The sequence below is a fragment of the Myxocyprinus asiaticus genome, chromosome 3 (assembly GCF_019703515.2).
Source record: "Myxocyprinus asiaticus isolate MX2 ecotype Aquarium Trade chromosome 3, UBuf_Myxa_2, whole genome shotgun sequence".
NCBI classification, from domain to species: domain Eukaryota; kingdom Metazoa; phylum Chordata; class Actinopteri; order Cypriniformes; family Catostomidae; genus Myxocyprinus; species Myxocyprinus asiaticus.
Window position 1 is genome coordinate 1,501,124 of NC_059346.1, and position 26,377 is coordinate 1,527,500.

The 26,377-nt window shown below is 39.6% G+C and overlaps 1 protein-coding gene across 1 annotated transcript in view; it reads left to right on the forward strand.

The window, feature by feature from the left end:
* The window catches only part of LOC127423803 (dynamin-1-like), a 111,528-nt gene that overhangs the window by 24,040 nt on the left and 61,111 nt on the right, over nt 1–26,377 (forward strand). The window contains exons 6-12 of the mRNA XM_051668423.1: nt 6,415–6,575; nt 6,805–6,947; nt 8,229–8,364; nt 9,528–9,595; nt 15,195–15,333; nt 25,577–25,663; nt 25,774–25,844. Of these exons, the coding sequence (XP_051524383.1) occupies nt 6,415–6,575; nt 6,805–6,947; nt 8,229–8,364; nt 9,528–9,595; nt 15,195–15,333; nt 25,577–25,663; nt 25,774–25,844 (805 nt within the window). The remainder of the gene's footprint in view (nt 1–6,414; nt 6,576–6,804; nt 6,948–8,228; nt 8,365–9,527; nt 9,596–15,194; nt 15,334–25,576; nt 25,664–25,773; nt 25,845–26,377) is intronic.

The following is a 26,377-nucleotide window of genomic DNA, read 5'->3' on the forward strand; positions in this document are numbered from 1 at the left end:
TCCTGCGGCTACCTTGCAGGCCTCCTGACCCTATCTCAGCCCTGCAGCCACCTCCCAGGCCTCCTGACCCTGTCTCAGCCCTGCGGCCGCCTCCCAGGACTCCTGACTCAGTCCCCACCTTGAGGTGGTCTCCTTGATCTCCTGGCCATCCGCCTGGTCTGCTCTGGTCTCCTTGGTCTCCTGGCCATCTGCCTGATCTGTTCTGATCTCCTTGGTCTCCTGGCCGTCCGCCTGATCTGCTCTGGTCTCCCTGGTCTCTTGGCTGCCCGCCTGATCTGCTCTGGTCTCCTTGGTCTCCTGGCCGCCCGCCTGATCTGCTCTGGTCTCCTTGGTCTCCTGGCCGTCTGCCTGATCTGCTCTGGTCTCCTTGGTCTCCTGGCTGTCTGCCTGATCTGCTCTGGTCTCCTTGGTCTCCTGGCCATCCACCTGATCTGCTCTGGTCTCCCTGGTCTCCTGGCCATCCGCCTGATCTGCTCTGGTCTCCCTGGTCCCCTGGCCGCCCGCCTGATCTGCTCTGGTCTCTCTGGTCTCCTGGCCGCCCGCCTGATCTGCTCTGGTCTACTTGGTCCTCCGAGTCTGCAGCGTCGCCCTGGCTCTCGATCCCTCTGGCTCCACCTTGGTTTCAAGCATCCCAGACTTTGCCTTGTTCCTCTGCTCCCCTTGCCCCTTGTGCCCCCTTGAACTGCCTGTTTACCCCTTGTGCCCCCCTGAACTACCTGTTTTCCCCCACACCCCATGGACAATTTTTTTTTGGAGCATCTGGAATCCGCTCCTTAAAAGGGGGGCTCTGTCACATTTTCCCTTTCTTTGTATTGACTTTTATGTTGAAATTCTTGTTTAGTTCCCTTGTTCCTGTTTCCTGTTAGTTTGTAGTCCTTTTGTAGATTCATTTTATGATTGGTTTTCCCCTGATTGTTTCCACAGGTATTACTCATTCCCTTGTTTTACATGTTTCCTTTGTCAGTCTTCACTTGTATTGTCATGTTCTGTACCGGGTTCCCTGTGTTTTGTTTTCGTTTTTATTCTGAATTACTTGGTTCATCTTTTGTTTCCATTAAAGACGCTGCATTTAGATCCTCCATTCTATCCTGACTCGTTACAAATGTGTGGTTCTCGCTCTTGGTGGGGTGCGTGGTGAGTTGTGCGTGGATGCCGTGGAGAAGCCTCCACATGCGCTAGGTCTCCGCGGTAACATGCTTATCAAGCCACGTGATAAGATGTGCGGGTTGACGGTCTCAGACACGGAGGTAACTGAGATTCATCCTCCGGCACCCGGATTGAGGCGAGTCACTACGCCACCATGAGGACTTAGAGCGCATTGGGAATTGGGCATTCCAAATTGGGGAGAAAAAGGGGAGAGAAAAAAAGCAAAAGTGGAGGTTACAGTGAGACACTTACAATGGAAATCAATAGGGTAAATTTTTGGAGGGTTTAAAGTCAGAAATGTGAAGTTTATAATTTTATAAAATCACTTACATTAATTCTTCTGTTAAAACTTGTGTATTATTTGAGCTGTAAAGTTATCATAATTTTTACAGTCGTTTTAGGATTTTAGGGTTTGTTGACATTACATCATCATGGTAACAAAGTTGTAAAATTGTCTATAACTTTACACAGATGCAGTTAGTAAGTGATTTTATCACACTAAAATAATGTTAACACACATATTGTTTACGTCTTGTGGCTATACTTTTGAAACAGTGAGTATTTTAATGTTTACAGATTCACCCCATTGACTTCCATTGTAAATGACTCCCTGTAACACAGATTTGTGCTTTTTTTAAAGAAAAGGAGGAACGAGTCAAATTTATATTTTGTGGTAATCAACATTATGCTGCAACTGCTGTCAACTGAGCTTAACTTGTATTGAACCCGGAATATTACTTTAATTTTTTAAGCTCTGAAGGTGTTTTTAAAGATAAACGTTTCAGTGGCATACCCAAAATTAAAGGCTTAAAACTCAAAAAAAAAAAAAAAGAAGAAAAAAAAGGAGGGTCAAGTGTGTGGTATCATTGTAAAGAAAATGTTTCACATTTTTTAATGATATAGATTATGATACATTCTGAGACTCTCAGCCTAAGAAACTGTTGAAAAATCACACACATATGCAAATAACATTATATACAAAATACTTTTAAAACTAGTTATTTTATACTAGTTATTTTGCAACAAAAGTGCTGTTTTCTCACTTTAATTTAGCTGAGACAGACGAGGCTGAATCCAGCTCCTTACTGGTGGAAGCACGTCCTGGCATGCTCTCTATTCCTCCCTCTCTTTTCCTCCCTCTCTTTTCCCTCACCACGCAGGCATGGACTGAGAGAAAGACACATAGGCAGATATACCACGTCAAGATGGTTGTGCATGAGATGGATGAGATTCTGAAAACATATCGATACCTGGTTCAATGATCAAAGATGGGCGACAAGCACATGTTTTACATAGAAAAATAATTACACAACAGCATGTACGAATGCAAAAACAGGAATTTTAAATTAAGAGTGTGAGGTATTTTATGTGTGCATCATAAGGTCAAAACATTATGTCCAGCCCCGAATGTGGAACTGAAGTGGGAGTTAATATGTTGGTTACTGCAGTGCTTTTCCTGCAAATGTAATGATATTTATTTGGCGTTTGGCGCTTTATATGCGCTAAATATGCTTCCTCATCTGAAACAAATGCTACACAATCCTAGTTTTTGTGTGAGCTGCCACAAAACCACTCATGTTCATGCGCTCTGCTCCTAGTGCTTTGAGCTCCGAGCACGCGTGACATAAACAGTTAACCGTTTTTAACTGTTAATCAAAGTCTAACATTAATCTCCGACTCGCTCCTAAATTTTTGACTGTGCTCCTAAACTATTTCTCTTAGGAGCCCGAGCACTTAAACAAAAGTTCTGTGCCATTTGAGTCATCATTAGCTGTGTCTCGTTTGGAAGGCTGAGGTCGCATTTGTCGGCAGTATACATTATCGAGGCTGTCTCATTTCAGAAAAACAAGTAGGACCCTCCGAATGCAGCCTTCGAATGTGACCTTCTTTCACGGGAATTCGGAGGGTGCATTAGGTGTATCCTTCGTAGGCACTCACAACCCACAATTCTTTGCTTCAACGGAAATGAACACCATTTGTTTAAAAAAAGTGATGCCAATTTGCCCGAAAATATGATGTTCAAATGCAAGTAATGTTAATTCCCAAGTTGAAGTACTTCAGTAGATGGGTGCAGAGTATATAACATGTATAATAATAGTAATATATCATTAAAATAAAGTATTATAGACTAAAAATACACCTATAAAATCTATTTTCTTTTCTCTCTATATCATTATAACTTTCTTCAAATTTACCTCATTCATTCCCTTCCAGAGGGACTTTGTTCCCTTCTCACTCATTGGACTTGTGCTTATTAAAGAGTGGCGTGCTGTCATAGCAACCATGTTACGTTCTGTTTCCGTTTGTCCTATGAAGGCCATCTCGTTTAAACGAGGCTTGTTTAAAGAAGGACGCTCGATATACTGCAGCCTTCGAAACGAGACACAGCAATTGAGAAAACAGTGACTAAAGGAGACATGATTTTAGGCATGAGATTTCACAGAATGAGTTTCATACTCCCAAAACTCCAACATAACAAACATTAAACTCTAACAAGTATATTACCAATTTAAATCCAGTTTTGCACATTTAAATGGATAGAACACAACTAAATCAAGGTGTGACAAAATGTTCTAGAATTGTGTTGCTTTAGATTATTATTAAATAAGTAAATTGAACAAGCAGCAAAAAAAATTTTACAATACAGTTTTAGGAAATGCTAAGTATTTAGTATGTATAGGTACAATGATAGATAAAAAGAAAATACATGTTCTTGCATATCTTACATATTAATGGAAGTATTAAATCTTAAATGTTTAACCCTCCTATGGTATTGAAAAAGGGCTCCTCCCTTTGGTATTCGCGGTATTCAATTTGTATCGGAAGGGTCAGATGTGTAAACCTTTTTTTTTATTTTTATTTTTTTTATGATGATAATGAGACCGTTTCTTCTTCCCTGAAGTAAGAACAATAAAATTATGCATTTCTTTTGGGATTTTATGCTATTTTGATAGCATAAAATTTTATGCTATTTTGATAGCATAAAATGTTACCATTAATTTACTTATACAAATAAGCACATTTAAAAAATTTAAAAAAATCAGAACTTAAACTTCTTTAAGTTGAACATGAAGAAAATATGAGAATGTGACATAAATTGGAGGCAGATTGCTGCTATCTGGTGAATAAAATATAAATAACATGAGTTGAACACCATGTCATGCCAGTAACAGCCAGTAGATGACTGTAGACACATACTGTGTAGTCTGATGACTTGTTGTAAACTAATTTTATATTTCATCACAAGATATGCATTTATATATATATTTAGACATGATCAAAGTACTATTTTTTTTAAAGTTTAGCATTTTAAAATTGATTTGAATTGTCAGTTTTTGCAGGTAATGTCATTATGTTTGCAATCAAACCTGACCATGGTGTTACAAAGTGAAAACACAGAATAAACATTTTTCTACCATTAATTTATTTCAAACATAAATATTTAATAACTCAAAGTAAATGCATAATAATGTCATGAAAATGAACTTCAAGAAACAGAAATGAACTGCAAAATTCTGAAAATTCAATTAGAGTATAAAACAGAAGAATCAGAGTAAACATTTTGCAGTTTTGAAAACGTGTGTGTGTGTGTGTGTGAGAGAGAGAGAGAGAGTGTGTCAGATTGCTGTCATCAGCTGGTAAACTACAGATGACTTGTAATGCCAACAATGACCAAAAGATGCTGTAGAGCTCCACTTATTGATGCCCTGGTTCTGTGTGTATGTGTGTGTGTGTGTTTGTGTGTGAGTGTGTGTGTGCATGCACGTGTGTGTGTGTGTGTGTGTGTGTGTGTGTTCTGCATTGTGAGTGTGCTATCGTCTCACCCCTTCATTTCTGAGTGTGTATGTTTAGCACTGTTACTGATTTATTGGTTTTTTGACAAATGTTAAAAAAAATCTCGGTACTATAGTCTCACCAGTTCATGTTTGTGTGTGTGTGTGTGTAAGTGTGTTTGTGTGTGAGTGGGTGTGTATGTTTTGCACTGAGTCTCACCCTGTAATTTCAATCTGTTATTTCTGCATTGTGGCTGATATATTGATTGTATTTGACAGATAAAAAAAACTGCTCTGTTTTTTGGTCTTTCCCATACATTTTCAATGGTCGGTCAATTTTGACCGTGAATACCAAAGGTGTCGCTTTTTTTTTTTTACGACCACTTTGTTGTATGTTCAGATGGCAAATGGAGGAAAAGTCACCAAATCTTGTACTGCTCAGATAAAGGAAACCATTTTTATTAAATGAGAACAATTTATTTCAGTCAAAAATTACGAATACCATAGGAGGGTTAAATTAATCCACCATATTATGTGCAAGGATGTGTGAGGATGTCTGTCATATTACTAGCTGGGATGGTAGTATGTGCCAAGATCTCTCTCTGTTTCCCTCTAGTGGAAAACCATTGCAGTGGGTGAAGGAAAAAAGAGCGAGAATCAGAGAGAAAACAAAACAATGTCTTGATTTCATAGACACATGTGGAAAAAAACCTTTCTTCACTCAGTAGTAAAGGATATTTATGGGAACCTCTAGGGCCCCGAGTGCTGACGAACCATTTTTCCACTCAGAGTTCTTGTCCACACGTCAGGTTTTCCCATCAAGTGCATCTTTACCCTTCCTGTGCTGCATTCTGCAAAACCACAAGCGTGCTTTAGAAGGATCCGGGCTTTCAAACGCTTGAGAGATTTTACATTGAATTGTTTTATTTTTACCTTTCTGTCTGATCAAAGGACAAAAATGGAGTTGGGTATACTCGTAGTAAAGAAATCACAAATTCTTTTTCACAAGTTCTCCTCGACAGCAATGAGAATATATTGAGAGCAAATGTAGATTTTTGCTAAAGTGTCTTCTGCTTCTCAATTGTTTCTTCATGGAAAAAGACCCCAGTAGTCTCCAGAAGAGATCTCAACAATGTCTCAAACTTTTCAATGTCTCAAGCTCAGATTTGCCAAGATCCTAGTCTGTAATCAAAAGTTCTCAATCTGAACGCCAACATTTCTCATCCAATGCTTCCAAGAGCAAATGATCTAAGCTCTGCTTCACATTCATTTTATACATCAAAACTCGTATGTATGTCAACAGTTTGTGTCTATTTTTATTTCTCTTAGTGCAGCAGAAACATTGGAGAGAAGTTGACACTTTAAAATAGCATACTGGAAACATGGATTAGGTCTCCTGAGATATGAAAGAGCAGTATTTGAGCAATAACGTTTTTCTCTGTGTAATATATCCATCAACAGATGGTATTTTTGTATGGTGTGTAAATGACTGCAGGTTACATTGGTGTGGTGAACCGCAGTCAGAAAGATATCGATGGGAAGAAAGATATTAACGCTGCGATGGCGGCAGAGAGGAAGTTCTTCTTGTCTCATCCCAGTTACAGACACCTGGCTGATCGCATGGGAACACCGTACCTGCAGAAAGTCCTCAACCAGGTGAGATGATGTGTACAGCAACAAAAATATTCATCGGACGGTGAATTTTGCAGCATATCGAAATATGCTTTGCTTTCAAAACTATGACAAATAATATAAATAAATCGACATGTACTGTAAGAATGAAATGCTTATTTGTTCAGCCAGAAACGTACTTTACGCAGGTATGCAAATGCAGACACACCAACTCTTGATCTCTCTCTGTCTCTCTCTCGCCCCACGTCCTCAGCAACTGACCAATCACATCCGCGACACACTGCCCGGTCTGCGAGCTAAACTGCAGAATCAGCTGCTGTCCATCGAGAAGGAAGTGGAGGAATACAAGAACTTCCGTCCAGACGATCCGTCCCGGAAGACCAAAGCCCTTCTGCAGTCAGTCACTCACGTTCACGTTGCCCACCTGTCTCCTTCAGATTTATGATTCACGTTCCCATATTCACTCTCAGATTCAAGATTCAGATTCACATGTGTACATTTATGTCCACCTGTCTCTTTCAGGTTCAAGATTAACATTCAAGATTCAGAATCAGATTCAAGATTCACATTTAGGATTCATACACAGGATTACACAGAAAGAAGATTCACATTTCCATTCATATTCACATTCAGATTCAAGGTTCAGACTCACATTTACACATTGATGCTCACCTGTCTCTTTCAGATTCAAGATTCAGAATCAGATTCAAGTTTCAAACTCAAGATTCACATACAAGATCCACATACAAGATTCAGATTCCCATTCTTATGTATATTCATACTGAAGATACAAAATCATATTCAAGATTCAGATTCAAGATTCAGACTCACATTTCTACATTTCTACACACCTGTCCCTTTAAATTCAAGATTTAATATTCACATTAAAGATTCAGAATCATATTCAAGATCCACATACAAGATTCCCATTCTCATTCTTATTCACATTCAGCAAAATCATTTTCAAGATTCAGATTCAAGATTCAGACTCACACGTACACATTTCTGGCTGCCAATCTCTTTCAGAATCAAGATTTAAGATTGACATTTAAGATTCAATTCAGATTCAAGATTCACACTCAAGATTCACATACAAGATTCACATACAAGATTCAGATTCCCATCCTTATTTACATTCAGATTCAAGATGCAAAATCATTTTCAAGATTCAGAATCATATTCAAGATTCACACTCAAGATCCACATACAAGATTCCCATTCCCATTCCCATTCTTATTTACATTCAGCAAAATATTTTTCAAGATTCAGATTCAAGATGCAAAATCATATTCAAGATTCATATTCAAGATTCAGACTCACATTTCTACATTTCTACACACCTGTCCCTTTCAAATTCAAGATTTAATATTCACATTAAAGATTCGGAATCAGATTCAAGATTCCCATTCCCATTCTTAGTCACTTTCAGATTCAAGATTCAGACTCACATTTACACATTTATGCCCACCTGTCTATTTCAGATTCAAGATTTAAAATTCACATTCAAGATTTGGAATCAGATATAGTATTTACACTCAAGATTCACATACAAGATTCAGATTCCCATTCCGAGTCAAGTTTCAGAATTCTTTCACAAAAGCAAGATACTCATTGTAATTGTGTCAGAAATGCAGATATTGAATGTTTATGTGTACTGTTGTTGTGTTTTGTGTTCAGGATGGTGCAGCAGTTCTCTGTGGACTTTGACAAGCGTATCGAGGGTTCTGGAGATCAGATCGACACGTATGAGCTGTCAGGAGGAGCCAGAATCAATCGCATCTTCCATGAACGATTCCCATTCGAGCTGGTGAAGGTGTGTGAGGGTTCACACACACACACACACACACACACACACACACACAATTTTGATTTAATGTAAGCAAAACAAAACATATACAGAAATCTATAGGTTTTCCTAAAATCCCAGCCCAGTTCTCTCTCTCTCTCTCTCTCTGAGCGAGTGACTCTATAATTCAGTGGTTGTAGTGAGTGAGTCACGGCGCAGGATTGTGACTCCCTGCGGGCCTGAGCACAGCCTTTATGAGTAAAACATTCTGCCTTCCTGTGCGCTGGAACACATGCACACACACACACACAATAAAACACTGTCTTGAGTAATTCAACAGGAAGTGTTTGATCCAGAGAACTGTTAAAAATGTCTCTGTTCTGTAGTTTACGGTATTACAGCGACTTTTAAACAAATTACAGTTCTGTCCTCAATCTGTGGAACACAAGAGATAGACAGAATGTTGAGTCTCAGTCACTATTCACTTTCAGTGTACCTTTTTCCCATATAATGAAAGTGAATGGTGACTGAGACTGAACATTCTGTCATTCAGGGTTGGAACAACATGAGGGTGAGTAAATGATGACAGAATTTGGCAGAATGAATCACAAGATTAATTTATCAGTTATGAGTTTCTTATAAATGGAGTGTATACTGCATATTATTGTCTATGTAACATTTCTCTCTATTGTGTTTTAAAATACAGTGATGTTCTAAATAAAAAAAACAACAAAAATTTAAATATGTCAAGAGTACATCCTGAATATCTAATAAGGCTATGAATGGATGAATCTCATTAAGTACATATCTGGGTCATATTTAATCCTTAAATCAAATGAAAAAATAAAAATATATATTTTTCATATATAATAGCATTTTACTTATATTTTAATATAATATAATTGCTCTTTACAAACAGACTTCACAATTTAAATATTGCTTTATCATTTGCATTACAGTAATGAGAATTTGGGGGGAAAGTGCTTAATTGACAATAAAACAATGTCACAGTGCAAAACATCTTAGTGGTCTGAAAAATAGGCTTCATTTTATTAATGCAAAATATAATTTCTTCAGTCTTTAATTTGATTTTGGTGTGAAATATGAGCCGGACATGTTATTGACAGGTTTGATGTGATTCTGGAGTGCTGGTTTGTTTTGTAACGTTCTGGTATGTTCTCTCTGTTCAGATGGAGTTTAATGAGAAGGAGCTGCGTAAGGAGATCAGTTACGCCATCAAGAACATTCACGGCATCAGGCACGTATGATCTTCTCATGTTTAATGTGTTCTGCTCGTTTGTCTGAGGTCAGACCTCGTTTAATACATCACACATCTGATCACAAATGAGTCACGACACATCAGAGTCACAGGAGGAGGAGATGTTGGAAACATCTGACCTTTGGGCTCAAATGTATAATATAAGTATTTTGTCATGATAATTACTGCCATGCTTTATGATTCTCAGGTTACAGAAGGTGTTTCTCTATATGTCCGGCAGTGTTTTATGAGCTTTGCAAAATTTTACATCACTGTTACTCAATAAGCGATTTCCTTTTTATATGATAATTTTGACTCATTATGTACTGTATGTGAGGTTATGCATTACTGACGATTTTTTCATATTTTTCTAAGTCCTTTTCTTGCATCCATGTGCATATCCTGTGAAAATGAAATGAAAAAATCAATTATTATTTTATTCATTCAAACATAAAAATGTGAATAAATCAATCACTTGCTTTTTTAAATGGACAAATTAATAGACATATTTAAAAACTTTTTAAAATGTAGTTTTATATGTCTATAAATTTGTCCCTAATCAACAAAAAGTGATTTTATTTATTTTACATTTTTTAATTAAAATGTTTTTAATTTAATATATTGATCATTGATTTCTTCAGTTAATTATATTCTGCACATAACATAAATAATATTTAAAGGAATAGTTCACCCAAAAATGAAAATTCTGTCATCATTTACTGTTCCAAACCTGTATGACTTTCTTCAATGTAACACAAAAGATGTTTAGCAGCATTAAAGTCTCAGTCACCATTCACTTTCACTATATAGGAAACAGATGCAATGAAAGTGAATGGTGACTGAGACTAACATTCTGTCTAACACCTCCTTTTATGTTCCACTGAAAAAAGAAAGACATATAAGTTTTAAAAAATATGAGTGTGAGTAAATTAGGGATGGGGTGATCCGATACCTTTACTGATGTTTTTAGATGGATCAGGTATCGGTCTGACAAGCCTGATCGAAATCCGATACTGTGTGTTCGTCATGTTCGTTACTGTCAAGCTCCATAAAAGTACCATAAAAGTAGTTCATATGATTCGTGCATCTTATTCAAAGCCACTAAAAGACATACGATAGCTTTGTGAATCGCAAAACACTGCGTTTAATAAGTAAATATACAGTTCCCTATCTGTCACTCACTCGACGTTGTGTCGATGTAGTGACACTAGGGGTCACTCTTGGGAGGCCGAGACACCTCTGGTCTTTGATAAAAGGCCAATGAAAATTGGCGAGTGGTATTTGCATGCCACTCCCCCGGACATACGGGTATAAAAGGAGCTGGTATGCAACCACTCATTCAGATTTTCTCTTCGGAGCCGAACGGCCATGCTCACTGAGCTGAATTCCCACGACTGTTCATTCACCTCTGCTGGATCTGACGGCGCATTTCAGCGGCTTCTCCCTCCTCTGCGCTGGTACACTGCAGAGAATACCCCTGGGCGCTTCGGCAGAAATAAAAGAGTATATTTCTCTAAAAGAGTATATTTCTCTAAAAGAGCGGCACACACGGAACGTCTTTTTAAAGATGCGTCTTTTTAAAGATGCCTTTTGGATTGTGTGTTATTCCCGGTTGCGCTCGTTATCTCTCGCCTTCTGACGGTCACGATCACTGTCTTTCATGTCTTAGCACTGCTCACGCGGAGACAGCATTCGTGGATGGTCATGTACTCATTGCGAGGACATGTCCATGGCAACGATGCGGTCGCGGCTCACCTTCGCAAGAAAGCAAGCCACCCTAGAGGCTCTCCGCCTCGGTTCTTTTACTCACGGGTATGAGGCCAGCGCGGCTAGCACCGGGGGTGATTTAGGGACCCCAATGGGACCACCTCCGCCGGGTATGCCCCCGCGGACCTCCCATTTCCCAGCACGCTCATCTGCCCCGATCGGGCTTCCGGATGAGTCCGCCGGCTCATCTCACGGCAAGTTCGACCTCTTATTCGGAGCCCGAGAAAGTGATGAGCTCTTGAGCGCAGCATCGGAGAGCGGGAGCCTCAGCTGGGCTCCTCCCTTTGGGGACGATTGCCCAGTCACAGGCTGACGTGGAGATGACGACATGCTTTCTCGTGCAGCCGCGAGCATCGGCTAGAGTGGAACCCTCCGCTCTTCCCTGAACCCTCGCGGCTCGATGATTGGTTCCTGGGCTCGCGGCACCGCTCAAAGCCACGCCCCGCCCCGTTCCTTTCTTCCGGAAGTGCATGAAGAGCTGACAAGATCATGGAAGGCACTTTTTACTGCCCGGTCCCGATCTTTTCAGCTTCCCCACCCTCACTACCCTCGATGGTGGGGCGTCCAAAGGCTATTCGGCAATCCCCCGGTGGATAAAGGCGCTCGCGGTGCACCTATGCCCGCAGAGTGCCGCCACCTGCCAAGGGTGCCCAAAGCCCCCGTCCAAGGCCTCTGGTCTTTGATAAAAAAGCCTCCGCCCTGCATGCCATGGCTCTCCTGCAAGTCCGCCAAGGTGCTAAAGGAACTGCACGAGGGTAGTTCCACCCCGGGATTGATGCAGGAACTGCGCTCGGCGACCGACCTCACTCTTCGAGCGACGGAGGTCACGGCGCGGTCTCTCGGGCGAATGATGTCCACATTAGTGGTCCAGGAGCGCCACCTTTGGCTCAACCTGGTCGAGATGGGTGAGGCCGACAGGACACGATTCCTTGCTGCCCCCATCTCCCAGGCTGGCCTATTTGGCGACACCGTCAAGGACTTTGCCCAGCAGTTCTCGACGGTGGAGCAGTAGACGGAGGCTATCCGGTATATCCTGCCCCGGCGCGGCTCAAGATCCCACACCCCATCTGCTCATCGCCAAGGGCATCCCCCTGCAGTGACTGCACCGGCTCCACCGCAGCCTGCCCCACTGGCCCTGCCCCGGCGTGGAGCCCACGGCTGGAAGCAAACGCCACCCAGAACCCGTGAAAGGCTTCAAAGCGCCCTTGAGACGGGTGACACAGGGACGACGAAACCCGCTGCTCTGGAGCTGGTAAGCAGATCTCTCCATCTTTTTGTTACCTTTGCATTTAATTGCGCTGCATGCCCAAGTGGCTGCAGTACTCAAGAGTTCAGCAAGAATGGTTTCCTTGTTCCCTGGGTCACGTATCCGGTGTGCACGGCCATCATCACGACCACCATCCACCACTCTATTTGGCAGGTTTGTCAGGGTCTCCCGCCCCTGAGCGCCCAGCTGTGGCACAAATCCGCCCCCGATGTGACAGTCTCCACGGGTCACGAGGATAGGCCTCTTCCTCCCCCATCCCAGGCTGTTCCGGGGGTGGTCACAAGGAGCCAGGTAAGTGCTTCGATGTCCCTAGACTAATCATGGCCACAACATGGTGTGGCACCTCAAGCTCCGCCCTGCCACGAGGCCCCACCTGCCGGTACGTCCGACGACGTTGTCCCTTTGTTCCCCCTTGCTCGGAACTTGGACGTGTGGCTTGCGCTTTCCAATCCGTCGCGATGGCTGGTCTGGACCGTCCGACTCGGCTATGTGATTCAGTTCGTCAGGCGTCCGCCCAGGTTCAGTGGTGTCCACTTCACCTTGGTGAAGGACGAAAATGCTGCTACCTTGCGCGGAGATCGCTACCCTCCTACAGAAGGGCGCGATAGAACCTCTCCCTCCGGCCGAGATGAAGAAGGGGTTTTACAGCCCCTACTTCATACCGAAAAAAGGCGGTGGGTTGCGGCCAATCTTGGACCTGTGAGTACTGAACTGGGCTTTACACAGATTCCCGTTCAAGATGCGGACACAAAAACGCATTCTGGCGAGTGTCCGGCATCAAGATTAGCTCACGGCAGTAGACCTGAAGGACGCGTAATTCCACATCTCGATCCTTCCTCGACACAGACCCTTCCTGCGGTTTGCATTCGAGGGTCAGGCATATCAGTACAAGGTCCTCCCTTTCGGCCTGTCCCTGTCCCCTCGCATCTTCACGAAGGTCGCAGAGGCAGACCTTGCCCCGCTAAGGGAGGTGGGCATTCGCATTCTCAACTATTTTTGAGTTACAGACATTACATCAGAAATTATGCATAATTAATTCAGATTCAAAGTAATGTCCAGCATCATCCAATCACTGCCAACCATGTTAAAATAAAATGATACATTATAAATTCTGAATCTATGTACTGATTATCATTGTCACATGTCTGTCAAACATGTTGAGTGATCCAAACATCATCTGCAGCCTGAAACTGAACTTTTGATCAGATTTTAGGAGTGAATGCACTTAACTGCATAGAGAGCTATAGGATGCTCCCTTGCTCCCTATTTAGTGAATGACTTAACCTCCAGTGTGCTGTCTGTCTGCACTGGTCTCAGAACAGTTTGAAATGCACCTTATTTTCATCCTAACTCCATATAAAGCCTCTGAAAGCAACATTTTACAGCTTTTGCATGAATACATTTATTCTCAATGTGATAATATACAGACAGTGAATATAGGAATGCATTTACTAATGTTAATGAATAGAACCATATTGTACAGTGGTGATAAAATAAAATAAAACAAAATGTATATTAAAATGAAGTGAAATGATACACAGATGTGTTAATGTTGAAAGTTATTCAAAATAACATGTTTATCAACTTGCAAATGTGGTGTCAATTTCTGCGTATGTGGACATCATGTTTATCAGCATGCTGAGGCACGAAAAATGACCAGGTTTTTTAAAGCGGCATATCAAATGAAACTAGAGACTCTCCTCTTTACAACCAAACAGGTTTCAATTAAACAACTTAAAGAGATTTCTTACTAGAGGCACTTTTGTTGGTACTATGTCTGTAGGAGCGTTTCAAGGAAATCAACATCATGTTGTTGTGTCACGTGACTCGGTGCGCCAGAAGTTTAATCCTTAAATGACAGTGTAAAGTCTTGTGAACAGTATCCAGTTGGTTTTTATTAATTTAAATTATACGTTGCGTATAGCGAAGCCAAAACACAATGTCCACGCATGTGTACGTGGGGTCGCATGAGGTTAAAATAGGTTTGTGTTTCTTTACATACAAAAGAGCACCCCTAATTAGATCCACACAGTGAGGTATTGATGTTCTAAACTGATTATGAAAAAAACCAACACTGTTATCGGATCGGGATCGGCCGATACTGAGATTTAAGATATCAGAAGAGAATAAGTGGTATCGGTGCATCCCTACAGTAAATGATGACTGGATTTTCATTTTTGGGTGAACTATAAATCTTGTGGCTTTTGAAACGGTGTGTATTTTAATGTTTATTTTCTCACCCTGTGCAAGCACAACTTTTGCTTTTTTAAAATGATGAGTCAAAATTATTTTATGTAGAAATCAACATTATGACCCAAATGCTATCAACAGCGCTAAATTCAAATTTTTTATGTTTGCAAGTACATACTGTACAAAGCTGAGCACTGCTTCAGAAGAACATATATTTTGAGCATTTATTTTCTTTAATTTCGTTTTGTATCCTTCTTGTTTTATTTTTGGGTGGGAGGGATTGTTTTTGGATTAACACTCTTTTTTTCCACCCAATCTCTTCTTTTCTTTCTCTCCCCCTCTGTTGACGTTTTCCGTTCTTTCTCTGCCGGGCAGAACCGGCCTCTTCACTCCTGACATGGCCTTTGAGACCATAGTGAAACGGCAGATCTCCAAGATTAAAGAGCCGTGCCAGAAATGTGTGGACATGGTCATTTCTGAGCTTGTCAATACTGTTAGGCAGTGTACCAAGAAGGTAAAGGCCTGGTGAAGGGTTAACCAACCCAAACTAGTGCTGTTACCCATCTCTGACGAGATTGCAGGGTGTTTAATGTTGTGTGTGTGCCTGCAGCTTTGGACAGAGGGGTTCTGGGTGGAATGGCAGCATTAGCGTCCTGTGAAGAGGGTTGTGGATGCTGAGGTTTCACTATTAGATCAGAGATTCACTGACTCAGTAATGACTTAGTTTTGTTTTGTTCTCCAAACCAGCTACTGTATAAAGATCAGCATAGACCAGTACAGGCTGGTTTATACTGGTTTGGTGCTGATTGGGCTGGTAAACTAGTATAGCCATTATGTTCACCAGCAGAACTGGAAAGAAAAACTAGTTTTCACTTTTCTGAATTAACAGACCAGTGGTAGACCTCAGTGTCCAAACTCTCCAACTTTAGAGACGGAAGTTTGTGGAGACGCAGGAGTGAAACTAACGGCAGTCAACACTTGTGTTTAGGAACTCTTTGTCTCTGAGATATCGATCACATTTCTCTTACACCTATTTTACCCTCTATGATCCTAAATGATTTCACAGAGAATATGTTTTTGTTTAGTGGTTGTTCAGAAGACTTAATGGAGATCGTAGTAATCTTTTGAAGAATCAGATTTAACTTAAATGTTTCTCTTAAACTTTCTTATAAAAATAGACACAAATGAGTCAATTATTCACATTCAGTTGGAGTATAGATTTGTAAAATGAATATGGTTCACACAGCTCAGAATATTTAGTCTTCAAAGAATATATTGAGACCTCTGACTTTTGACTGAAGACAGATACACTCTTCAGAAACTCTTATAAACTGGTTCTTTTGAATGTACAGCGTGAAACACACTCACACACCAGTGGGACTATCAATACACCAGGTTGAGGGTTTGGGTGGGCAGATGGAGGTGTTTTGCACATTTATGGGATTTTCGGAAATGTTTGTAGTTCCTGACTGCCTTTGGTTTGCACTGCAGTGTTTTTAGAAGCTTATGTCTCAAAGCTGATTGGCTGTTGGACGGGTGGGCTGACGTCTCTCTGAGAGGGGCTATGGCTCGAACCCTCTGTTGAATGGCTTGAGGAGAAACCAAATGTCTCAATTTTCTCTGTTTCCTCTGTGCCCCTCCAACCCATGACCTTCTACTTCCTGTATCTATCTGTCATTTTCCTCTTCCTGTTTCCTCCCACATCTTTGGGTGGCCCTCTCTCTCTCTCTCTCTCTCATGACTTCCTCTGCAGGACGGGCCTGTTCACCCCTGACCTTGCCTTTGAGGCCATAGTGAAAAAGCAGATCCAAAAGCTAAACGGACCGTGCCTCAAATGTATAGATATGGTTGTGAATGAACTCACCTCCACTATTCGCAAATGTAGTGAGAAGGTAAAGCGAAACCAAATCTTCGTTCGTCCTCGTCTATTTTAAATATACGGATAGACCGATGGCTGGACTTTACAGCAAACCAACAAAGAAAACAACAGCTGTAGTTGTGAATGTGGTTATATTGTAGGAAACACTCCACTTTTACCCTTCCATGGTCTTATTTGAATTTTTAACACTGATTTTCTGTGTTTGAAGTTTTCGGCCTGAAACTTCATGACACCCTCCACAGATGTAATCTGAACCTGGCAATGTAATTTTTTAAAATGTCATATATTTATACACAAAGCTACAAAAAAGTCCCTACGTTGGATCAAATTGACCCTTTTTTTAATCTTCAGTTTCAAAAGCTTGTAATAAAGGCTCTGTTTGCTCTGTCTCCCTACATTTGGTCTTAAATCTTTCCTCAAGGTGGCAGCAAACATTCGAAAAAAGACACACAGAAATGTTTTTTTGGAAAGCAGCAGCTTCCTTCATAATGTCCTGCCATGGACACCATGCCTGTTTAATGTTTTCCGTATAGCAGACTCTACGGAACTGTTTTTACTGTTAACTGTTAATTCAGTTTTCATTATGTTTATTAAATGTTCAACATGTTCAAATATCATATTTGAAAGGTGCTGTATTGGTGCTAATTCCCAGCTGTGTTTGTGCTTTTGTTACTATCAGAAGTCACCTCTTGCTGCTGGTGCCTAGCTCAAGTCTATGTTTATAGCCTGCTAGCTTTTTTAGTATCGCTTATCTATCTGTTTTCAGCTTTTAATCTTTAATCTCTGCCATTTTTCAGTGCACATCTGGTATTTTTCCCGCATTTTCTCTTATTGCGATTCAACTGTGTACATTTTTCCGCATGCATTGTCTTTCTATTTTTAGCGCGATTAAACTGCATGCATTTTACTGTGCGCACTCGTTTTCTCTTCTGTGTTACACGGATTATTGCATCGATCTCACTGATTATCAAGAACAACCATAACAACAAACAACTGCGTGAGGGATTCACATCGATCTCAAACCCTCGCTGCTCGGGAACAACCAACAACAACAAACAATTGCGGTAAGTCATGGCATCCGCTCATGTTGTTGCTTCCTGTATTACATGCCACATGTTTACTATAGCTTCTTCCGTCAGCAGTGAGGGATTCACATGTGATAAATATAAGGAATTAGTCAGGTTGACAGAGAAGATTAATGAGTTAGAGACACGCATCCGAATGGTAGTGGAGGTCAGTGAGAAAGAGAAGCCGGTAGATACTGTTTCGGATGCGGGTAGTACAGCAAGCAACACACACACTTTGGTTCCGGCTGTAGAGCCCCCGCAGCAGGGTGTTTGGGTGATGTCTCGGTGGCATAAACGCTCAGCAAAGCGACACCATTCTCCCGTTCCTGTTAGGGTTTCTAATCGATTCTCCCCACTCAGTGATGCACCCACTGAGAATCATGTTGAAAGAGCCCTAATAATTGGTGATTCTATTGTAAGGAACGTGGAAATAGAGACTCCAGCCACCATTGTTAAATGTATTTCCGGGGCTCGAGCATCTGATATCAGATCAAATTTACAAGTGCTGGCTAATGCTAAACACAGATTTTCTAAAACTGTTATTCATGTCGGCACTAACGATGTCCGGTTCCGCCAGTCGGAGATCACTAGAGATAATGTTAAAGAGGTGTGTGAACTTGCAAAAATAATGTTAGACACTGTAATATGCTCTGGCCCCCTCCCTGATCGTCATGGTGATGAGGTTTATAGTATATTAGTGTCACTGAATGGCAGGATGTCTGAGTGGTGTCCGGAGAATAGCACAGGATTTATAGACAATTGGAAGAGTTTTTGGGGTAGACCTGACCTGCTAAAGAGAGATGGACTCCATCCCTCCAGTGAAGGTGCCGCTCTCCTCTCTAGTAATTTGGCTCATAGATTTAATAGTGATAGTATGTGACTAACTGGGGCCCAGGTCAGGAAGCAGACAAACTGGTTAATCCGATCGTCTGCTAGCTGCCTTGAGATGTCACACAGGTCACATAAACTACAACACATAGAGACTGTATCACCTAGATATCATATAGAGACTGTGTCTGTTCCCCGAAATACCAAACACAAAACTCTCACTAAATTATTTAGAAAAAATTTGATTAAGGTAAACTTAAAAAAAAAAAAAAAATTGAAGATAAACATCATATAAAGATAGGGCTACTAAACATTAGATCTCTTTCAACCAAAGCACTAATTATAAATTAAATTATCTCAGATCATAGATTGGATGCACTCTGTTTGACCGAAACCTGGCTTAAACTGGATTAATATATTAGTTTAAATTGTTATAAATATGAGCCTCATCTGAAGGGTCGAGGAGGAGGTGTTGCTACAATTTACAGTGAAGTTTTTGGTGTTACTCGGAGGACAGGATATAATTTATTTGAACTAATAATGCTTAATGTGACACCATCAGATACAAATAAAAAATCTCTGTCATCTTTTGCCCTTGCTACAGTATATAGATAACCTGGGCCATATTCTGATTTCCTTGGTGAATTTGTACATTTTGTATCAGATCTAATTGTTACTGTGGATAGAGCTTTAATTGTTGGTGACTTCAACATTCACATAGATAATGAAAATGGGGGATTACACATTGGGATTAGCATTTATCGATATTCTCAACTCTCAGTCAGACAAAATGTGACAGGACCAACTCATCGCCATAATCATACGCTAGATTCATATGGAGTTATGTTGATACTATTGAAATTCTACCGCAGAGCGATGACATCTCGGATCATTACCTCATCTCTTGTATGCTGTGATCAGCTAATGACAGTATCTCATAATTTTGCTCACGAGCAACTTCAATCCTTCACTGTCATGGGTCATGAAGAGCTAACAAAACTTATCAAAAAATCAAAAGCCCCAACATGTATGTTGGATCCAATACCAACTAAGCTCTTAAAAGAAGTATTCCCTGTATTCTCAGAACCTCTTCTTAATATTATTAACCCCTCACTATCCTTAAGACATGTCCCAAGAAACGTTTAAATTTATCAAACCGCTTAAGAAGCCACAGCTTGATCCTGGCGAATTGGCTAATTACAGACCGATTTCAAATCTTCCAAAATACTAGAAAAGGTAGTGTCCTCCCAACTATGTTCATTTCTACAGAGAAATAGGATATATGAAAAATTTCATTCAGGATTTAGGCCCCATCACAGTACAGAGACTGCACTTATTAGAGTTAAAAACAGAGGTACTAATGATTGGACCAAAAACCTCTAAAAATAAGATGCTAAAATATAATTTGACTTGATGGATGTACTGTTACATCGATCATATTAGCCCCATTTTATCATCGTTACACTGGCTACCTGTTAAATTTCATATTCATTTAAAAATTCTGTTAACTACGTACAAAGCTTTGAATCTATGAGTCTAGCTCTGCAGTACTTAAGTGACCTTCTACCACACTATATTCCATCACGTTCATCATGATCACAAAATTCTGGCCTGTTAATAGTTTCTAGAATATCAAAATCCACAAAAGGAGTTAGATCCTTTTCATATTTGGCTCCTAAACTATGGAATAGTCTCCCTAACACTGTTCGGGATGCAGACACACTCACTCAGTTTAAGTCTAGACTAAAGACTCATCTATTTAGCCAGACATACACCTAATTTATCCTTCAACTCACAATTAGGCTGCTTTAGTTAGGTCTGTCAGAACCGGAAACATTTGTCATGCTCTATAACTCTGGATCCAGCTCCGTTCCTGCTTGGTGTCAGACTCCACTGCTATGTGTCTCTGAGTGATGATCACTAAATGCAGCCGGTGCTAGCCAGACATGACTTCAGTCTATTATGATGGACTTCAGAGGATGAACTGATGCCAACTCCAACCATAAGACATGGGATAATTCATATGCCACTGCCTGAACCTTGGACTTGGACCTCACCGAAATTACTGGCCTGTTGAACTGCGATGCACCTCATTGATCTCTGCCTGCATCACCTTTGTCTATTGATGGACTACACTCTTATAATGGAATACATAGACTATCAATTAATTGCCAACAAAAGCCTTCATCAGCGAACTAACAAAGAACAATGCATCTGTGTGAACTTCTGCAGTTAATCCAGGATGAATTTCAAAGACATTAGTCATTAATCTTACAGTTCATATAAAATCTTTGTTTAAACACTGACCCTTAACACTTACTTAGTTTAATCATTTTAAACCATGACCTGCACTGCACTATAAATGACTAATATTGTCATTATATTCATGTTGTTTAGTCAGAGGGGAACTGGCCCCCACAGTGAGTCTGGTTTCTGGTTCAAGGTTATTTTTCTCCATTAATCAACATCTTATGGAGTTTTGTGTTCCTCACCACAGCCGCCTTCAGCTTGCTCACTGGGGTTATAAATATAATTATTATTTAATTATTTAATTATTATACACAATTCACAATCGTATTTAATCAAACTACACAATGATGACTCTAAGACTTTATAGATATTACAGTTTAATTTTCTGCTAGTGCATGATTTTCAGTAAAGCTATTTTGAAATGATGTGTGTTGTGAAAAGCGCTATACAAATAAAATGGCTTGACTTCAAATGAAATATAATAAACAAACTGAAAAAAAGGGAGAATAAATGCAAATTGAAGTTTTTGGATTATTTTGTTCAAATAATCAAAAGAATTTCAAAGTGAAATTGTGAATAAAACAAAAGTGAATAAAAAGAAATCTCATGTCTGCTTTGATCCCAAATAGCCACCAACTCTATATCAGCTCATACCTTAGGTTGTTTTCTACAAAATGAGTCTATTTTTACTAGTCTCTCTAGTTTTTCTGGGTAAATAATCCACTGTTATGTCTCAAATGTCCAGACAAATATGCAGTTCAGCAAAAAAAGTATTATAAACAAATCATCGACTCCAAGATCACGTGTGTAGTCCATTCAGAGGCCATGATTTTCCACAAAACATGAGGGAAGAGTGGGGCTTCCCCAAAAGACTAGATGTCTATGGGCGGAGTCAAAAACCATGTTGTGGCACCCCCTGCTAAAAAGTAAAAGAGAAAAAAAATGTCTAGTGTTTGCTGCCATCTGGTGGAATGATCTAAGACTAAAAGTAAGGAGATCGAGCAAACAGAGCCTTTATTACAAACTTTTGAAGCTTTTTTATTACAATATTTTTGAAGCTGTGTTTTTTTTTTAAAATGAAGATTCAAAGTAGAGACTTGATCATTAAAACCATGGAATGGTTAAAAGTTTGATTCCAGTCGGACTAAAACAGTGGCTGCATCTGAATATGTATACTTCCCTACTTTAAAAAAACGTCGGAGAATCGTGAGTCGGACAGCTCTTTTCAACTGTAAGTGCTGAAATATATATCTAGAAAGCCATTTCTTGTGGTTAAATGGTGCTTGTTTAACAAAACCAGAGTAGATTGTTTTTGTGGTCATTACGTCATGCACAGTATATTCGGATCACAGGACAATGCCCACGTTCCCAGATGAAGTATGTTGAGGAATGTATTCATACTACTCACCTGCATACTTAAAGAATGTACTATTTTATCAGCCAAGAAGTGCGTTCTTCATCAAATGCAGTACATACGCTAACAATACGCAAATTTGGATACGTAAACGCTTTAGTCTGACTGTTTGATTTTTACGTATTCCTACTAAAAGACATGGATAATGCGATTGTAGCTCAGCTTCGTCCAGCGTGCAGACACATAATTCAGACCATAATTGGCCTTGACGTTGTGCACGTGTTTTGAAAGAAAGGTGACGTCATTTGATGTCTTTCCTTCAAATATTTGACTAAGCAATGTGTCATGCATATTTGGACAGACAAATTAAGACTGCAGCTCGACTAGGCAACAACTTGCATATAATCGCGCATGTAAATGTAATGACAACGAATTCTGTACACATGATAATTTATGGGAAAACTAGTGTGAACGTGGCAAAAAACGATCCGGGATAATGAGGTCTTTTCTGACAGGTGTTTTTGTTTAATACATTGCGCTCTTTAGGCTTTGAGAATATTTAGAGTCAAAAAAGCGTATTATTTAAAATAATGCTTGTGGCGATGATATCGTAGGGAGTTTTCTGAGGGATACGCTAGTTGCCGTTCCGAGTTAGTGCTGGTTTATTGCTTAGTTTCTCTCTCGTCTTCTTCCTTTTCTCTCTAAATCTTGTCATTCTGGCCGATCTCTGTGTAAATCTGTTCTCACTGTTCCGCTTGCAGTGTGGGATTGTGTTGGTGCATGTTTATGACATCATTTCCTGTGAAGTTTAGACGTTTGCTTGATTTTGTCTGCTGTAATTGAGGATAAACTGAAGGTATAATATAGTACATATTAAACGCCAGATATTTATTTTCAATGTTGCACTGTTTTCCTACAAAGAACAATTTAGATCATCATACTAAATTTATATCGGGATGACATGTGTAAAATATAGAATAGATCTATGAATCGTAAAATATGTCCAGCAACTATCGGTCTATCCTTACCACATCCTTTTTGTCTGTGTTAATTTCATACCTTTACTAAATATGTGTTCTACAGAGATAAAAACATAGCTAATTAAACATTATTCCAAACTCCCCGATTTGTTTTGTGTTTTTTAATAAAGCATGCTCTTCCGTTTCGTCCTTTTTGCCTTCTCTCGATTGCTTCATTGTTTTTTGTTTTTTCTGTATGATCCGTGTGCTTTAGTTTTATTGTGGTTCGTCTCTTCTGTTTGACATTCATGGAATAACTGATGAAATAACTAATATTTACAGCTGGAAGATCTTCCTACACCAGCAGAACATACCAGAACATTCCTCAGTTTTTCTTTCACTCTCCTCTCATCATTGTATCTTCCTGAACCCCGATCCAATATAACTACTATCTGAAGAAGTTTGCCTTTTTTGGATTAAGGCAGCAAAACAGTCAAACCCAAAAAAGAAGTTCAAGGAAGAGTTGACCCCAAAATGAAAATGTTGTTTGTTAGTAATGATTTCATTTGATAGTATCACAATAGATGTTAAAGTAGGGTATAAAACTAGCCATTATATGCAGCAAGAAGAAGTGAGAATTCCTCTCAAGGTTGAATTGTTAGTGAATGTGAATCCACACGAGGACTGCTCTTATTTTCTCATCTCACCTCTTCTCCTCCCTTTATTCTAAGTAATCTTCACTTCAGTGCATGTGTAGTGTGCTTGTATGTCTGTGTCTCCTCTAGAATGCTAATTTCTTCCTTGATTTCCACCCATGTGCTGTTTTCACGGCATGACGCCCATCATTGCATTTGCGTTTGAGCACAGCGACTGAAAATACTCTGCTGGTGTATTTGTTTTTTTAACTACAGTGGCAAGAAAAAGTATGTGAACCCTTTGGAAATAGCTGGTTTTCTGCATTAATTGGTCATAAAATGTGATCTCACCTTCATCAAAGTCACAAGTATAGACAAACACAATGTGCTTAAACTAACAACACACAAACAATTATAATCTTTCATGTGTTTATTGAACACATCCCATTAAACATTCACAGTGCTGTGGAACAAGTAAAAAAACCACACATTTGCAGCGGCTTCCTTCATGATGTCCTGCCATGAACACCATGAATGTTTAATGTTTTCAGTATAGTAGACTCATGAACAGAGACGTTAACCAGTTCCAATGATTCCTTCAAGTCTTTATCTGTCACTCTAGGGTTCGTTTGTACCTCATTGAGCATTCTGCGGTGTGCCCTTTCAGTCATCTTGGCTGGACGGCCACTTCTAGAGAGAGTACCTATAGTACTAAATCATCTCCATTTATAGACAGTTTGTCTAACTGTGGACAGATGAATATTTAAGCTCTTCGAGATAACTTTAACCCTTTCCAGCTTTATGCAAAGCAACAATTCTTGATCGTAGGTCTTCTGAGATCTTTTTTGCGAGGCATGGTCCACGTCAGCAGATGCTTCTTGTGAATGAGCAAACTCAAAATGTTTGAGTGCTTTTTATAAGTCAAAGTAGCTTTAACCCACACCTCCAATCTCGTTACATTAATTGGATGCCAGGTTTGCCAACTCCAGACTGTAATTAGCTTTGACGTCATTAGTCTAGGGGTTCACATAATTTTTCCAATCTACACTGTGAATGTTTGAATTATGTATTTAATATGTACAAGAACAATACAATAATTTGTGTGTTATTAGTTAAAACAGATTGTGTTTGTTTTGATTATTGTAACTTAGATAAAGATAAACCCAGATTTTAAGACAAATTTATACATACTGTAAATGCAGGTAATTGCAAAGGGTTCACATACTTTTTCTTGCCATTGTATATATGTTTGAAGTTTGATTCTACACTTGCTTCAAGTTCCAATGCATCAGTACTATCAAAGATAATAAGACACTGAATTGTAAGAAAGTTCCGTGCATTTATTAACCATATTAATCAGGAAGAGCAGAATATCAGAGCTCCTGATAACACGGTTTTATTCTGTCGGTATTTGGCTAAATTACAGGATGTTGTAAGTCTAAAGGGCCCAGGAGAGTTAGACAATGTCACCACTATTTCAATTACAGTGATGCATTGAAATTTACCGCCATGTAACTGTCATACAGCCATGATTAACTCATTCTTTATATGAGCTTGTCTCAGTATATGCATAAATATATATTGCAATATGTTGTTAAATGCTGTAAAAAAAAAAAAAAAAGATTTCACAGACTTTGCAACAGGTCTTATAAATGGCTTCATTTTACAGTCACTGAAAATGTAACAAGTAAAACTAACCTGTTAACCAAGTGACCTGTTGCAAACTCAGTGTGTGTGAGTTGTATCTTGCTGCTGTACACACAAACCCATGTGATTTTGTCCCAGCTGGCACAGTATCCCATGCTGAGAGAAGAAATGGAGCGAATCGTCACGCAGCACATCCGCGACCGTGAGAGTCGCACGAAAGATCAGGTGAAATCATGGCCGTGTTTGTGCTTTATTCATTTACATCTAAACATTTGTTCTATGCAGGTGTTGAGATGAAGTGATAATTAAGTTGTTTCTATTTATGGTTCATATAGGTGTTGCTGTTGATTGACATCGAGCTGGCGTACATGAACACCAATCATGAAGACTTCATCGGATTTGCCAAGTGAGTCACGTTTGTTTGCTCTACAACAGTGCTTCTCAACTGGTTTTGCTTCAAGTTTTTTGTTAAACATAAAAAAATAAATTAGCCAATAATTGACTGCACAAAGCAAATGAATCTGTGAATCTTTATTGAATGTATTATGGTTGGTATTTTCTTTGACCTTGTTTAATTTTGTTGATTTTTTTGTAACCCTCCTATGGTCAGATGTGTAAGTGTAACCCCCCTTTTTTATGATGATAATGAGACCATTTCTTCTTCCCTGAAGTAAGAACAATAAAAGTATGCATTTCTTTGGGGATTTTATGCTATTTTTTATTCTATTTTATTTACACGCAAATTTCAGAATTTTATTATTAATTTGCATATACAAATAAGCAAATAAAACAAATTAGAACCCACACTTAAAAAATATGAGAATGTGGCATAAATTGGAGGCAGATTGCTGCCATCTAGTGAATAAAATATAAATAACATGATTTGAACACCATGTCATGCCAGTAACAGCCAGTAGATGACTGTAGACACATACTGTG